Consider the following 12,859-nt stretch of genomic DNA (forward strand, 5'->3'; position numbering starts at 1 on the left):
AGACATTGCTGTTAAACTTTTATCAGAAAGTATTGGAATTGTGTCAAATTTGATCCTCCAGGTTCTTTGCAAATCTCTACATTTTGAGACCTCTTGAATCAAAAAAGTAAAGAAGGGGAAAATTTCTTGTGTGTTGGCATCCACTTTGTTTAATATCACAGGATGTGTAATGATTAAGAAACAAAATTTGGAACGATAGCTTGTGTGTGAGGGGCATTGATTCTATTAAATTTTGGTGGTTAAATGTTGTGGTTGGAAGATGTGTAACATCTCGTTGTGGGGTCAGATTCAATGAAGATTTTAGTTGTTGTTTTCATCTAGTTTTTTAGTAAAACTTACCTCCACCTTCAAAATTAAGCTTTTTGCCTTTTTATAATAATCAATATGAGATTTTATTAAACTTTTTATAACAGATGGTATCTCCACAATTTTAACCTTGTATTAAGCTGGGAAAATTATGCAACTCTTGCTGGATTTTTTTAATCTTGTTGTTTTCTTTAAAAAAGTAACAGTATTATATTTAGTTTTCTGGTTTAAATGATACTACTTAGCAATGAATTAATACCATTTATACTAATGTTCATGTATTTGTGTTAATTTATTCACAAGTTATTGTGATTATTTTGCTTTCATTGAATGGATGATGATGATTTAAATATTTTTATACTACATTTGATTTGAACTTTACATACTGAGTACAGTTAATACATTACCTTTTTCTTTTTTTAATATATTACAATCTTACTACTTAAGAACTGAGTTCCATATTTTCAAATTAAATGTTCTGAAAATTCAATATTCACGATTTTATTTTAGTTGTCAGAGACACTTGAATCCTTCTGATCTTTAGGAGCTACTCTTTTCTGCTAGGCTCACTTGATTTGACAGTTGTTGATGATTTTGAAATTTTTCTTATTTGTTTCAAATTTGATAGTGAAAGAACCCATATTATTAAGTTTTGTATGTTTGTAAACTATAGTTACTGAAAATTCTCTTAGGGTCTATTATTAGTTTAGTGTTATGTCATAATATAATTTTGACCACATCTCAGCTGTAGAATTAATCATTTTACATGATAAATTATGTCCATAGACAAATAATCCTCACACATATAAGTTGTTTTAAAAATATGATATAATTGAAAATGCTTGTTCTTTTCCAACAAAGATCAATCTTCTTGTAAGCTCTGTTTGCAATACACTTTTATAACTATGTGATAACTTTGGATCAAATGAGGATCTTGGGACAATCATAAAAATGAGAAACCGTGTCAATCTAACAGATTTTTCAATGCCAATGCCTAGTTATATGTACAAGGTGTTTCAAAAAGAATCATCCAATTTAAAACAATCATAACTATTCAGCTTTTAGTTCATTTTGATCAAACAATATACTGTTAGAAAGAGGAAATTCTCAAGTTTTATATGGTTGCTGATTGGCAGCACCCATGCACTTCATTCATCTGTCACCTCTGTATTTTCAAAATGGCAGCTGGACAACAGAAATGATTTTGTGTTCTATGCTTTGCGAAGTGTGGGTCCATAACTGTTCAGCGTGATTTTTGTCAACAACATAAGTGTTGAACCACTTATTGCCCAGAGCATTAGGCAATGGTATGAACAGTTCCAAAACGTGGATTTTCTGTGTAAATGGAAATCCACTGGTTGTCTGTGTGTCAGATGAAAATGTGTAGTGCATCTGGCTGAGTTTTGCACATAGCCCACAAAAATTCACTAGTGACAGTAGAGAAATAAACATTTCCACGACGTCTGTCTGGTGTGTTTTGCAATGACGTTTGAAACTGTACAGGATTCAATTAATGCAAGCTCTTCAAGCAGGTGACAAACACAGCTGTGCCGTCTTGTGGGGGTTTATAAAAGACTGTTTATGTGCCTCCTCTTCCAGATACAGTGGTCAAACTGCAAAACCACATAACAGCAGCAGCTCAGATCCAGACATGCTCGCAAAAGTTTGAGACGAATAACACTATCATTTGGTCATATGCCATGCATCCAAAGGGGGGCTTATTGAGCACCTGTAATTTAGTGTGTAAAAAAACTTTGAGATTAACCCTGTAATATAAATTAATCTTAAGTGTGTACCTTTATTACTTTTCATAATATAATCATTTTAAATTGGATGATTCTTTTTGCAACACCCTGTATAATTATCCATCATTAAACATGATTTTTACAGTTTATATGCTACTTTAACAACTGTTATCATGTATTTTCAAAAGTCTAATCCAAAAAGAAACTATTGCTTTTATTATTAATACTGATATTCTAGAAACACTAAACTCCATTTGCAACATATGAGCTGGAATTTTATGATATAACAAAAATTCTTTGAAGATATAAGACAAGAACAGTTTTCATTTTATTGTGATAAGTAATTGCCCATACAGGAGCGGCATAAAGTAGTACAGGTGAAATCATTGAGTGAAATAATTTTATATAAATATAAGCAGAATTAATTTTAGTTTTTGAAAGAATAGGCCACATAGAACCCACTGCCTTTTTAGTCTGTAAAAACTGTCCAGAAGATGAAAATAATACTCCCAAGTAAATGTAATTCAGAACAACTTGTATAAGGTGATTATTAAGGGTTAAAAGACAATCTTTCTTTAGGTGATAGTCTACCAATCTTCTTGAACACCATCACTTTTGTTTTTGAAACATTTATACAAAACAGAATTCCTCTAAAATTGTGATTTTCTTTTGTAATGTATTTGTGGAGTATCAGCAAGGATTAGTGTTGTCAGCATACATTAGTATATGCAAGTCAACTTGATCAGAGAGAGAAATCCCAGGTAGGTCAGGTTTAACAAGTCACACTATCAAAACATTAACATATAAATTAAAAAGCAGAGGGCTCAGAATCTGGACCTGCAAAACTCCAATGTTAATACCAAATGAATCAGTTTTTTGGCTAAAATCTTTACTCCTGCAGTGGCTTTGGAGTACAGTATATGTCAATTATAAGGCCAAGAAACTGTTTATTCATACCTTTCTTTCTAATAGAAACCATAAAACTTTATGATTTAATGGTATCAAAAGCAGATAGAAAGTCTACGAAAATAGTATAAAGTTTTCCTCTCTTTTCCCTTCAATTTTAATTGTACCAATGCATTTAATACAAATATTTGATCCTGATATGATTGGCCAAGTTGTAAACATGCTTGCTCCTAACACAAAATATCATATTTAATAATGCAATCTTCTAATCTTTTATTTAATAAAGATGTAAATAGTTTACCAATTATAATAATTATATATAAACAACAAATTTACAGCCAAATATTTAATTAATGCCAAATGATCTGTAGTATTATTAGGCTATAATGAGATTAATTTGACTAGAGGTAGGCCTAACCACCTATCTCTAGTCTAATTACATAAGACTAATTTAATAATTAGATATAATTATAGCCTAATAATATGGCAGATCATTTGGCATGAATCACCAGATAATTCTTTTCAAATTAAAAATTTATTTTTTTAAATGAATTATATAAAGATTGTACCTAAACTAATTGCAATACCAGAAATACTTAATTTTTTAGATATATTTGGTTCAGTCATAAATAATTTTCAATTGAGAATAAGTGTAACTGTCATTCAAATACTTGCAAGATTTTACATTGCTTCAACTAATTTTTGTTAGTGGCTATTCGTGTTTTTCATGAACTATAGAGGGCGCTGTATTTTTACAAAATGGCTACTCTATCTGGGTCGTTTGTTAGTCATCAACGTAAAATGAATTATATATTACTATCTGATATAATGAAATATGCTACTTGTAGCAGTTCATCGAGAAATTTTATAGAAGGACAACAAGTATTAGTAGCAGGACACGTCATTTTATGTGGTATTACCGAGAAAAATGAGCAAGATCATTCTGTACATTTTTGTGCTCTTTGTCTGCAAACATCAGCATTGACTTCTATCCCACACAAAATTACTGGAATTTTAAAGTTTATCGACATATCATATAAAATTGAATAGAATTACATTTTATTGAAGATAATCCTATAGTATAGGTTNATTTAAATTTGAAATTGTATAAAATATTAAGTTTTTTTTTCTTTTTAATTAATTTTGTTGAGTTAACTCTATCTCCTGGAAATTAGTTTAAAATTTTTTTTTAATTTTAGGTAAATATGCCAGCTGATAGTTTTGAATCTCCATTGACACTTGCAGCTTGTGGAGGACATGTTGAATTAGCTATGTTACTTCTTGAACGTGGTGCTAATATTGAAGAAGTAAATGATGAAGGATACACTCCTCTTATGGAAGCTGCCAGGGAAGGACATGAAGAAATGGTTGCTCTGTTACTTAGTCAAGGTAAAATATCAAATATAATCTAATAACTTTGTCTATAACATTTTATATGAAATAATAATGTACACTGCAGAAGATACTTTTTCTTAGGAATCTTTGAATTTTGACTCATTAAAGATTAAGTAAATTTTTGAATGTTAATGCTAAACTATTTAATCCAGCTGTTTGATTTAACATGTATAATTTGGTATATGATTTGTATCTGTAAATTAAGTTATTTTGAAATAGTTTTGTTATATATAAAATATCAACTAGAAAACAAAATTGTTAGAAATAGAATATCTAAAAATATGGCATGATTCAATTCAAATGAAAATGGTTATGTAATAATTTCATTAAATGCATTAAATTATATGTAATAAGAAACAAACTATTTTTTATTAAAAGGCTTATGACAATTTTTATAACGTTTATTATTTGTTGTATACATATGATAATTTGTAGTACATACTCTTTGTTTCTGAAACTTAATTTTTCTTGTGATATTCTTCTTATAATCTAGGTAAACTGTTCATAGTATGTTGAATTTTCATTTGAGTATTTTTGCAGATAATCCAGAAGAATAATAACACTTCAATTATTATTGTAGTTGATATTTAATTTTATAGTTTAAATTTATTAAAATTTTTAACATATAAAATAGTATAAAACTAATAATTTAATTGTTTTCTTAGACATGACTAGAAAATTATAATTAAAAAAAAAAACTTTTTTTGTTTTAGAATTGGCAGTACTATAATAAATTTCCTCTAATAAATCATACAGAATTCATTAGAAATTCATAACATTTGTAAATGATACTATTCTCAGCATAAATTTTTTAAAATTTTAAACATCCATTCACATACATATAGTCAGCAAGCATATATATTTTCAATCATTTCCCCCTGGATCTGGATGTGTTATATGATGATTTTGCTGCAATTAAATTATCATATTAAATATTGGGTTGTTCAGAAAGTAATTTCTTTTTTTTACCACTAGACAGATTAGTCATATTTTTCCCGCCATTTTCATTCTAAACCATATTGTCATTATATATTTTGACAGCTAGCATTTAAGGCTTATTTGTAAAATATTTTGTTTGATTTTGTGCAATTGTTTATTTTTTGTGTCCCATCAAATATGGAAGATCGAAAGCAGCATTTTCGGCATATTTTGCTCTCTTATTACCAAAAAGGTAAGAATGCTGTTCAAGCGAGAAAAAAAATTGTGTGACGTGTATGGAGAAGATGTATTGACAGAAAGACAGTGCCAAAACTCGTTTACAAAATTTCATTCTGGCAATTTCAATATTGAAGATGCACCATGTTCTGGATGGCCAGTTGAAGCCAATGAAAACAAAATAAAGGTACTGATTGAAGCAAACTGCCAAATAACACGTGAAATCACTAAGATTAAATTTGTCAAATTGAACCGTTTATGATTACTTGAAACAAATTGGTTTCATTTCAAAGCTCGATATATGAGTTCCACATGTTCTTAAAGAGAGATGCTCTCTTTGGTGGGAGTTTAAGGAAATTTTTTTATTTGAGCTTTTACCAGACAATTTAACAATTGATTCGAAAGTGTACTGCCATCGAGTAAACAAATTGAGTATCATCATCAAACAGAAAAGGCGGCCAGAATTGATCAACAAAACAGGTGTAGTGTTTTACCACATAATGTCAAATTTCACACAAGTTTGGTTACTTGTCAGAAACTGTTATAACTTAGGTGGGACATGCTATTATACCAATCATATTCACCAAATCGAGCACACTCAGATTATTATTTGTTCTGGTCTATACAAATTTTTTTAAACTGTAAGACATTTTCTTGAAATGACAACGTCAAAAATCACTTGGATCAATTTTTTTGTAAGCAATGATCAAAACTTTTATGAATATGAAATCATGCTACTAACAGAAATGATGACAACAGGTATTTGGCCAAAATGGTCAATATATAATTCAATAAAATATTTATTTATTATAAAAATATTGTTTTTTTTCATGGAAAAAAATGAAATTACTTTCTGAACAACCCAATATATTACAGTAATACCTTGATTTACGCAAACCGAGTTACGCGATTTTAAAATCTCGTAGATTCGTCTTTTGAGCACCACGCAACTCTTGATTATTCACTTCCCCCTACACTATTGTTCAGCTTACATGTTCGGATGTGTCGCGCGGAATAGACCCATAGCTACAATTTATTTTGTGTTATTTATTTCTGTGTTTGTTATATCTATGGAGACTTGACTCTACTATGTCATCCAAACGAAGTAGAACTGATTATTCTGCATCAAAGAAGAAAAGAAAAACTATCTTTGGAATGTAAAGTTGAACATTATTAGAGACTTTGATACAAAAATGAAAATTTGTGAATTGGCAAAGAAAAAATTCTGGAACCTGTGAAAAATGCTCCATCTTTAAATTCAAGCATAATTCATAAATGTCATGGATTATCGCTGAGATGGAAACAATGTTAAAATTATAAATCAAGTAAATGTGAAAAATTGTATAACATAATTTGTTATACATATGTATTATCTAAGATTTTATTAAACATTTTTTTCTAAATTATTGTTTTTTTTAGCTCTGGCCCCAATTAGAAATTATTTGTATGCGTTTAAATGCGAAATTATACCCCAACTTATGCAGTTATTGCTCGATCCCACCTATCACGTAAGTTCAGGGTATTACTATATAAAAACAGAACTACTTTTTTTTTTACAAAAACAATTGTCTGTATTACTACCTAATATTGAAAATTGCAAGCTGTAAATCAAGTGTCTGTATTAAGTACTAATACAGATCTGTATTGGAACTTAGGATCTGTATTGGAAATCACAAGTCATAACATAGAAGCAATCATGAGCTCTTTGCAAGTGCACACCTCATATTGAATTCTCACAATTTAAAAAAGAACTTTACCAAGTATTTTTCATTAAATAAATATTTATAACCATTGTTTCATAAAATTGTGTGTTTTATTCAGACCTCTAATAAGGCAGAAACATAAGTGCAAATCCCTGAAAGTATTTCATTTTAACTATGCTGACAATTAAAAAAAAACGTTATCTATCCAGGGGGTCGCAACAAAATTTTACACAAAATGGGGGTTGGAATTTAAAATAGTTTGTGCACCACTGCTCTGTAGCATTCAATACTACAAAGCTTTTGTTTTTATATGCAGAACCCATCTGTGTTTAATAGGTTTGGTCATTTGACAAGCTCCTACATTTCATTTTTCTCTAATGCACTAAGCTTATGACACTTCTTCAAATGTTTCCAGACAGGCTATAGCCATCAGCAGATAACTCAATTATTTTTCAGGTTTTCAGGACTTGCTTATTATGAGCTAGTTCGTCAACTATCTTTGTGCCAACTTCACTTCTGTTGGATGTTAAATGTCTTAACTTTTTTCATGTATTTTCACATGCAATGCTACATGAACTTTCTCCGTGTTTCACNCCAATTCTTAGCAGTCGAATCCACTCTTTCCGTCGGTTACATTTCTGAGATTCTCCGAATTCTGATTTACGAAAAATCATCTGTTTTTCATGTGGGAATACATGAAAACTTATATCAGGATCGCGTATGGCTTTGGAATTACAATTTGGAACACAACAGAAAGCTTTACTTTTACTTTTACTATTCATCTCTACTGTTGACAATATACGAAGAACATTCAAACGACCCAGATAGAGTAGTTCTGTTTTTAAACACCAGAGGGCGAGCATCTGGTGAAAAACGCGAATTAGTAAGTAGTCTCTAAATACAAATTTTAAAATTGAGGTTTCAAAGTATGCAATAAAAATGTGCTTTTGAAGCCAATTGGAGTATTTGAAAGTGCATATATGCCATATTATGTTGTGAAAGTATAAATTTAGCAATAATGCTATAGGAACAGCAAAAAAATTTTCAATATATACAGCAACTAAGTGATTTCAGATAGAGCAGTTCAAAAGAGGTTTACAAAATTCCATTCTGGTAATTTGTCCTTATAAGATGAACAAAAACCAGGCCACTCCTCAGACTCCAATGATGATATTTTAAAGGTCTTGACTGAGCAGAATTTATGGCAAACAAGTTAATTAGCAGATAAGACAAACATGTCCTTATCAATCATCACCTCCAAAAACTAGGATATGTGGGTGAGCTGAGAGTTCAGGTTCCTGAGTAGTAGAGTAACCTTCTTGAATGGAATAATTCTGACTGAAGGTTGATAGCTACCTTGCTTTCTTGATATAAAGATGAATTTTTTTGGCATAGATAGTTATGGGAGATGTAAAGTGGCTTGCATATGAAATTATCATTCAAAAATAACGAGTTTACAAGGTTCATCAGCTTCAACTAGACCTGAAACCCATTATGCATGAAAGAAAAATTTTTGTTGTTTATGGTAGGATCATTAAGGAATTATAGGAGTTGTTACCATGCAATGAAACTGTTACTGCAAGTTTATCTGTTCAACAGTTAGATCAGCTTTGGCTAAAACTTCCAAGAAAAGCATACTGCACTTAACAGAAAAGTCACTTTATTACATGACAATGCAAAGATTATCCAAGAAAAAAAATTTTAGAGTGTGGTTGGCCTGTTTTGCCTCATCTATTATTCACCAGATCTGGAACTAATAGATTTCTATTTTTTATGAGCACTGTAGAATGCTTAAAATGGGCAGCACTTCCAAAATAATGACCTGGTTCAGGAGTTTTTTTGATTTAATAACCATCAGAATTTTATGCAAAGGGAATTTACAAGTTGCTTGAAAAAATGCCAAGTCATCAATACTGATGATATAAATAAATATATATATTCACCATCATCAGTTCTGGTTCATTTCAGGTATTAATTCATTAACTGAGTTCGTATAAAATATAAGATTAAAAGTCTGTTTTGTACATTTTAATTGGAAAATAATTTCATTGCAGAATTATGATTCAATCCAATAATCAAAAATACTAATTTTGCATAAAGATGATAAAAGATAAGTGTTGAGTTAGGATTTTTGTTTGGAGGTTGGTTCATATTTATTAAGAACTTCCTTCTATGGTAGTTTCATACTTTTGATTTATATTTAGTAATTAGACCTCTTCAGTATTTTTGCATGGTTTGATTCATCTAATTGTTTTAAAAATTTTGAATTATTATGAATATGTATAGAATTTTGTATCTTTTCTGCTAATAAAAATAGTTGTTTAATCTTTTGTCTTTTACATTTTAAATTCTCTACTTCCAGTTTGATTAGAAAACACTCTTACATCTTAAAATTATGACCAATGATGTATATAATTACTGTAGTAACATTTCAGACTTAATAAATTCATTTATTTTTTAGGTGCAACTGTGAATGCTCAAACAGCAACCAAAGATACAGCTTTGACATATGCATGTGAAAATGGGCATACTGATGTAGCAGATATATTATTACAAGCAAATGCAGAATTGGTATGTGAAATTTGATTTTATATAGTTCATATTTTCATTAACTGAGTTAATTTTTTTTCTATATTGTAAATAAGCATAGTTGTTTAAAGTATGTTTATTTAAAAAGTTTTTCATTGCTATAGTATGTATTCTGTGAATGAAAACTGTACAGTTAATTAAATAAGAATAATTTTCTCTCCTTGTTTGATTACACAAATTAATTTGAAATTATAAAATTTGAGTTATCCAAACTGGAATAAAGTTAACTATAATCAACACACCTTGCTTGCTTTTCCGTAGATAATTGTATGCATTACAAACATTTTTGGCTTTTTTGAGAAGCATGCTTCAGGTTTTTCTTGTTTGAACTTTATTCAAATTTTGAGATTCTATTTTGGAATGCTTCAAAAATTTTTATATGTATAAGAATTTTCAAATATTCAAAAGAAAAGATATTCAAAAAAAATTCAAAATTTGAAACTTGAATGAATATCTTTTCTTTTGAATATTTGAAAATTCTTATACATATAAAAATTTTTGAAGCATTCCAAAATAGAATCTCAAAATTTGAATAAAGTTCAAACAAGAAAAACCTGAAGCATGCTTCTCAAAAAAGCCAAAAATGTTTGTAATGCATACAATTATCTACGGAAAAGCAAGCAAGGTGTGTTGATTATAGTTAACTTTATTCCAGTTTGGATAACTCAAATTTTATAATTTCAAATTAATTTGTGTAATCAAACAAGGAGAGAAAATTATTCTTATTTAATTAACTGTACAGTTTTCATTCACAGAATACATACTATAGCAATGAAAAACTTTTTAAATAAACATACTTTAAACAACTATGCTTATTTACAATATAGAAAAAAAATTAACTCAGTTAATGAAAATATGAACTATATAAAATCAAATTTCACATACCAATTCTGCATTTGCTTGTAATAATATATCTGCTACATCAGTATGCCCATTTTCACATGCATATGTCAAAGCTGTATCTTTGGTTGCTGTTTGAGCATTCACAGTTGCACCTAAAAAATAAATGAATTTATTAAGTCTGAAATGTTACTACAGTAATTATATACATCATTGGTCATAATTTTAAGATGTAAGAGTGTTTTCTAATCAAACTGGAAGTAGAGAATTTAAAATGTAAAAGACAAAAGATTAAACAACTATTTTTATTAGCAGAAAAGATACAAAATTCTATACATATTCATAATAATTCAAAATTTTTAAAACAATTAGATGAATCAAACCATGCAAAAATACTGAAGAGGTCTAATTACTAAATATAAATCAAAAGTATGAAACTACCATAGAAGGAAGTTCTTAATAAATATGAACCAACCTCCAAACAAAAATCCTAACTCAACACTTATCTTTTATCATCTTTATGCAAAATTAGTATTTTTGATTATTGGATTGAATCATAATTCTGCAATGAAATTATTTTCCAATTAAAATGTACAAAACAGACTTTTAATCTTATATTTTATACGAACTCAGTTAATGAATTAATACCTGAAATGAACCAGAACTGATGATGGTGAATATATATATTTATTTATATCATCAGTATTGATGACTTGGCATTTTTTCAAGCAACTTGTAAATTCCCTTTGCATAAAATTCTGATGGTTATTAAATCAAAAAAACTCCTGAACCAGGTCATTATTTTGGAAGTGCTGCCCATTTTAAGCATTCTACAGTGCTCATAAAAAATAGAAATCTATTAGTTCCAGATCTGGTGAATAATAGATGAGGCAAAACAGGCCAACCACACTCTAAAATTTTTTTTCTTGGATAATCTTTGCATTGTCATGTAATAAAGTGACTTTTCTGTTAAGTGCAGTATGCTTTTCTTGGAAGTTTTAGCCAAAGCTGATCTAACTGTTGAACAGATAAACTTGCAGTAACAGTTTCATTGCATGGTAACAACTCCTATAATTCCTTAATGATCCTACCATAAACAACAAAAATTTTTCTTTCATGCATAATGGGTTTCAGGTCTAGTTGAAGCTGATGAACCTTGTAAACTCGTTATTTTTGAATGATAATTTCATATGCAAGCCACTTTACATCTCCCATAACTATCTATGCCAAAAAAATTCATCTTTATATCAAGAAAGCAAGGTAGCTATCAACCTTCAGTCAGAATTATTCCATTCAAGAAGGTTACTCTACTACTCAGGAACCTGAACTCTCAGCTCACCCACATATCCTAGTTTTTGGAGGTGATGATTGATAAGGACATGTTTGTCTTATCTGCTAATTAACTTGTTTGCCATAAATTCTGCTCAGTCAAGACCTTTAAAATATCATCATTGGAGTCTGAGGAGTGGCCTGGTTTTTGTTCATCTTATAAGGACAAATTACCAGAATGGAATTTTGTAAACCTCTTTTGAACTGCTCTATCTGAAATCACTTAGTTGCTGTATATATTGAAAATTTTTTTGCTGTTCCTATAGCATTATTGCTAAATTTATACTTTCACAACATAATATGGCATATATGCACTTTCAAATACTCCAATTGGCTTCAAAAGCACATTTTTATTGCATACTTTGAAACCTCAATTTTAAAATTTGTATTTAGAGACTACTTACTAATTCGCGTTTTTCACCAGATGCTCGCCCTCTGGTGTTTAAAAACAGAACTACTCTATCTGGGTCGTTTGAATGTTCTTCGTATATTGTCAACAGTAGAGATGAATAGTAAAAGTAAAAGTAAAGCTTTCTGTTGTGTTCCAAATTGTAATTCCAAAGCCATACGCGATCCTGATATAAGTTTTCATGTATTCCCACATGAAAAACAGATGATTTTTCGTAAATCAGAATTCGGAGAATCTCAGAAATGTAACCGACGGAAAGAGTGGATTCGACTGCTAAGAATTGGCAAAAAAGTTACGAAGTATATGGTAGTATGTTCGAAACATTTTACTCCTGAAGATTATATTTTGTCATGTATGCTATCATGTTTTTATAAATATGTTTAGATTATTGTAATTCGATAGTATTAAAAAATCAAACTGAAAAAGATTGCATAGAGTCTAAGTATAAAGTAATTTAGTATTTGTATTCGTTTTTAACCTAT

The 12,859-nt window shown here is 29.4% G+C and overlaps 1 protein-coding gene across 1 annotated transcript in view; it reads left to right on the forward strand.

Moving 5' to 3' along the window:
- The window catches only part of LOC111633081 (ankyrin repeat and KH domain-containing protein 1-like), a 30,945-nt gene that overhangs the window by 8,315 nt on the left and 9,771 nt on the right, over window positions 1-12,859 (forward strand). Inside the window, exon 4 of the mRNA XM_023377610.1 lies at window positions 9,672-9,781. Within this exon, the coding sequence (XP_023233378.1) occupies window positions 9,672-9,781 (110 nt within the window). The remainder of the gene's footprint in view (window positions 1-9,671; window positions 9,782-12,859) is intronic.

This window comes from Centruroides sculpturatus, unplaced genomic scaffold, assembly GCF_000671375.1.
Source record: "Centruroides sculpturatus isolate CEXI.00-Female unplaced genomic scaffold, Cexi_2.0 scaffold478, whole genome shotgun sequence".
In the NCBI taxonomy this organism is placed as follows: domain Eukaryota; kingdom Metazoa; phylum Arthropoda; class Arachnida; order Scorpiones; family Buthidae; genus Centruroides; species Centruroides sculpturatus.